The sequence below is a fragment of the Lactuca sativa genome, chromosome 3 (assembly GCF_002870075.4).
Source record: "Lactuca sativa cultivar Salinas chromosome 3, Lsat_Salinas_v11, whole genome shotgun sequence".
NCBI classification, from domain to species: Eukaryota; Viridiplantae; Streptophyta; class Magnoliopsida; order Asterales; family Asteraceae; genus Lactuca; species Lactuca sativa.
In genome coordinates, this window is record NC_056625.2 from 19,148,248 (window position 1) to 19,152,786 (window position 4,539).

General features: G+C 34.6%; 1 protein-coding gene across 1 annotated transcript; it reads right to left on the bottom strand.

Moving 5' to 3' along the window:
* Positions 1–304: 304 nt before the first annotated feature.
* Positions 305–1,301, bottom strand: LOC111918902 (uncharacterized). The gene has a single exon (XM_023914525.2). It carries the CDS (start codon positions 1,165–1,167, stop codon positions 418–420), a length of 750 nt encoding a protein of 249 aa, XP_023770293.1. The 5' UTR covers positions 1,168–1,301; the 3' UTR covers positions 305–417.
* Positions 1,302–4,539: the final 3,238 nt, after the last annotated feature.

Here is a 4,539-nt window from a genome sequence, read left to right on the forward strand (position 1 = left end):
GATCTTATTTATAATATTGTTAATAAAACATATTATCATATCAAAATTGATTTTCTACCTCATTAAAATAATATGAAAGCTTTGTAAGTCAATGAAGTATTAAGAATTTAATATTAAAATAAGTAAGTTATGTTCTTTAGATTTTTGCAAAATAATGGATGATGTCATTTCTTAAGATAAGATTGCTTAAAAAGTTTTGATAATCACATTCGCTATATCGACCTTTCAAAAATTATCGAAAAGGCGCCGTCTATTGAATGCTGGAGAGATAACATTAAATGTTATTTCACTTGAACAAACTATATATATAAATTGTCGTGATCATAATAATATAAAGATCATGAAATGTATTACTATTTTATATTTACAAAACTTATGTGATCTTGTAACAAAAAATAAATCAGATTAATTTCAAAGCTACAATAATCTGCGTCTCCTTAGATTCTTCGATGAAGCTTTTGAAACCAAATACCCGACACCCACACCCAAACACATGACCCATATGCCGACGTCAACCGCCCATCTCACACCTTCCACCTCTGCCTCCACCTCACCTCCACCGTCCTCCTCCTCCGAATCGTCATCTTCTCCGCCACAATCACAACAACAACAACAATTCTCCTCCACTTCCTCCCCCTCACTCCGCTGCTCCAGTATCTCCTCCAACCCTTCAAAACACCTCCCTCTTTTCCTCCTCACCACCATCTCTACCTTCTCCCTCATCACCTCCACCTCACCCTCCGTCGCTACACAAACCTCCACATTTTGCATCTCCACCACCATCTCTCCTTCTAACCCACACCTGCATTCCATCTTCCACTCACCCTCTTCATCTTTCCTGAAACCACCCTTCACCACCTTCTCTTCCCTCAAATACACCTCAAATCTCACCCCTTCACTCACCCCCACCTTCTCCCTGCTCCCATACATAACCGACCCTTTACCCTTATCAGACACAATTACCCGATAGAGGGTGACAAACGCCGGAGCATCGGGTCGGATAACGGATCCATTAATCTCCAAGGGGCTGCCATTAATCCGGGGTAGATAATGTAGAGTGAGGGAATCGGGCAAGTGTTTGTGGGTTTTGGGAAGGGATAACAAGAGATAAAAAGCTTTGATTTTTAAGAGACGATCTTTCTCGCTTTGCTGAAATCCACGGCACATGTTGAGTTTTCCGGTATGTTGTTAGCGGTGGAGATGATGAGTGATGAGGGTCTGTTATTAATATATGATTGAAAGGTGAAACAGCGGGTGGCGAGCACACGGGTTTGACCAAATGGTGGTTGCGCCAACAGAGAAATGTGTGCAATTTGTGGTCGGCTGCACCTCCTTTCCTTGGGATTGCCTCAATTATAGTTGCTTGTTTCATAAAATACAAATCTTGGCGGTATTATTATATAATATTATATTAAAGTTTTGGAAAATTTTAATAGTAAATGGCACATTTTTTTTTTCTTTTGTTCCTCCATTATTTACAACATTGCCATTTACTTTTATATTTTTATTCACAAATAACCCTTTAATTTTGGTTTGAATTTTTCATAACCCTGTTTATTACATATTATTAGTATTTATACTTACAACATTATACCTTCACCTTTATGTTTTTGTTCACAAACAACTATTTCACATTTATTTGAAAAATAGTCCCTCAACTATATTTGCGTCATTTTAACGTTACTTTCTTTTTGTCTTTTTTGGTCCTCGTGGTTTACCGGATTTAACACATTGAGGACAACGATGGAAACCGAAATTACTCTTTTACTCCTAATCCGATTTTTTTATTAATTTATATTTCTCTTTTTTGTTTTAAATTAATGTTTTATTTATTAGAAAATATTCGTCCAATACCATAAAGTCACTCACCATCTACCATCACCACCACCGCCGCCGCCAAAATTACATAAATGGTCCATATGGTTTACCCGTTGTCACAAATTCAGTCTCTACTACATGAAAAGACCAAATTACCCTCACATTAACGGACAAAAAACAACGGTCTATATTTTCCGGATTGGTTTTTCGGCCGCTGCCATACATGGCAATAAAGTTCAATTTGTGACACCATTTCTTTATTTTCCTCATTTATTGTAAGAAATAATTATTTGGATTTTTTTACTTATTTAATTAGATGACATTGTTTATCTTCCTTTACTGGATTATCTCAATTTTATTCAACATGCTATTTTACTTTAGAAAGCAATACCTTTCGACTCCGGCAACACCGGGGAATCCTTTCTAGTTTATTATTATTATTATTATTATTATTATTATTATTATTATTTGGTTTCAACTTTCAACCATCTTATAAGATTTTTGTGTGATTTAATCATTTATGTTTTGGTATTATTGTTTTAAATTAGGTTAGAAGAAGTGGTGTTACTTTTTTTATAGTAAATGTAGGGTAATATATGATTTGTCTTTCAAAATATTATCATTTAGAGGGTGTGGTTGCCGTTTTTGACATGTTAATTTTTAGAAAAAATATTTACAAAAAGTAATCAATTTAAACAAATTATTTTTTTATAAAAACTAAAATTTCATTAGCTTGAAACAAAATTACAATACGCTTAAAAAAAACACAACACATTTGAAATTAAAATATAACATAAGACACTTCAATTTAAAACAAACTTCAAATTAAAATAATACACAAGACAACTAGAAATTAAAACACACAAGACACTAGTTCGTTCGCAGTGTTGACGTTATTTGTCGCACCGCCTCACAACTTTCCAAAATTCAATAAACTGAAAAGGTTTGTGTAACATCTATTTCAGGTAAATATTTCAATTATGTTTTTAAGAAGTTAAATCGTTTAAAAATATGAATTTTGTGATGGTCACGGTATGGTGAAGGATACACCACGACGTGGTCATGGATGAATAAAACACGCATCAATCTCGTGTGCCACGACGTGACAAGCTTATGGTCACGACGTGGTGTCCGCCTAAGTGCTTAACCCTAATTTCAGGATTTGTGCTCCTATTTAAGGGAAGTGAGGGATATAGTTTGCACACCCTCAACCTACATCACCTCCATTTTACCCTCCATGAAACCCTAAAACCCATATTAACCTTGTGAGCTCTTTGTGGTGAGTTTAGCCCCTTAAAGAAAAAGAAGGTGTGTTGATGCATTGTTTCAGCTAACAAACATCTCCATAATCATCTTGTGCCGTTTTAGGACTCTTGTAAGTCCTCAATTTCCTTTTTTTAGTTCGAACATGCTAGACTATGTTTGAGGAGGTTTGAGTGTTGAGATTTCATAAAGTTACCGAATTTATGAGTCCTTGAGGTTCCTTTGTGACCTCTTGTCCTAGATCTGGAAAGTTTTTGAATTATGAGTTCCATGTATAAGATTTGATATTATTTTCTTCATTTTGACCTAACTCGTGCTCAAGACATGCATGTCTAAAACGCAATGATTTTTATGATGCCTTAGGATGGAGAAAGCCTTATGGAAAGTTTGAGTGCTTAGCTTGAATGATTAAGAGCTTAAAGGATTAAGTTGTCCAGAGCAGTTCCCATGATGTGACAGGTTAACCATCATGACATGGAGAAAGACAACTTTGCGAATGTTTTGTCCTAACGTTGTCACGATGTGACCAATAAGTGGCCTCGACGTGACGGTCAGCTGGGGCTCACTTTGACCATTGACTTTTTTTTACCATTATTGACTTTGGTCAACTTAGGAGTTTTAGGGTGTGGTGAAAGACCTCTTTCATACTTTACATTATTACTCCAAACATGCTACATGCACATTCATAAACATATTTTACATATATGGTCTTATTACAAAAGACTGGATACAAACCGACTAACGAGGTTTTTACAAAGTTTTATATATTACATAACTTCCCAAGAATTTATTCACTAATTACAAAAGCTATAATATAAACTATTCTACATCTTCTTACAGTACATAACTATATTGGATGTTTATCACCTGTAATAAATAAACACTGAGAGGGATAAGCGGTGACGCTTAGTGAGTTCAATAACAGTTACAATATAACGTTATGCCATATATATATATATATATATATATATATATATATATATCAATATGACAGAAGCAAAGGGGGGCAAAGAACAACAAAGGCGGATGAGTATCATATGACAAGTTTTCCATATTAACGAACAATCTGATTCAAAGATTTACAATCAATGAAATACAACAATTTCAACATGATATACATCAATAAGACTTTAGCCCATGTGGCATAAAAAATAAATGATTTCTGAATTAGCAGTTTGCTAGCAATTTACAAGCTTTCAGCCCTACCTAACCTTCTGCCAATGTCAAAGTGATGCTTAATAATTCACTTCATGGTCAAAGGCTACATACCAATACCCAAGTGATGCTTAGTCATTCACTTCGTGGTCAATGGTATAGCTCATTATCATAATAACACGAGAAAGCACATTGCACATATAACACATAACATACAATTATCCCTATATTAAACTCACCGTGAAATAACCGGATGATAAAATGATAATCTGGATAGCACTTCGTTTCTATAAATGACTTTCT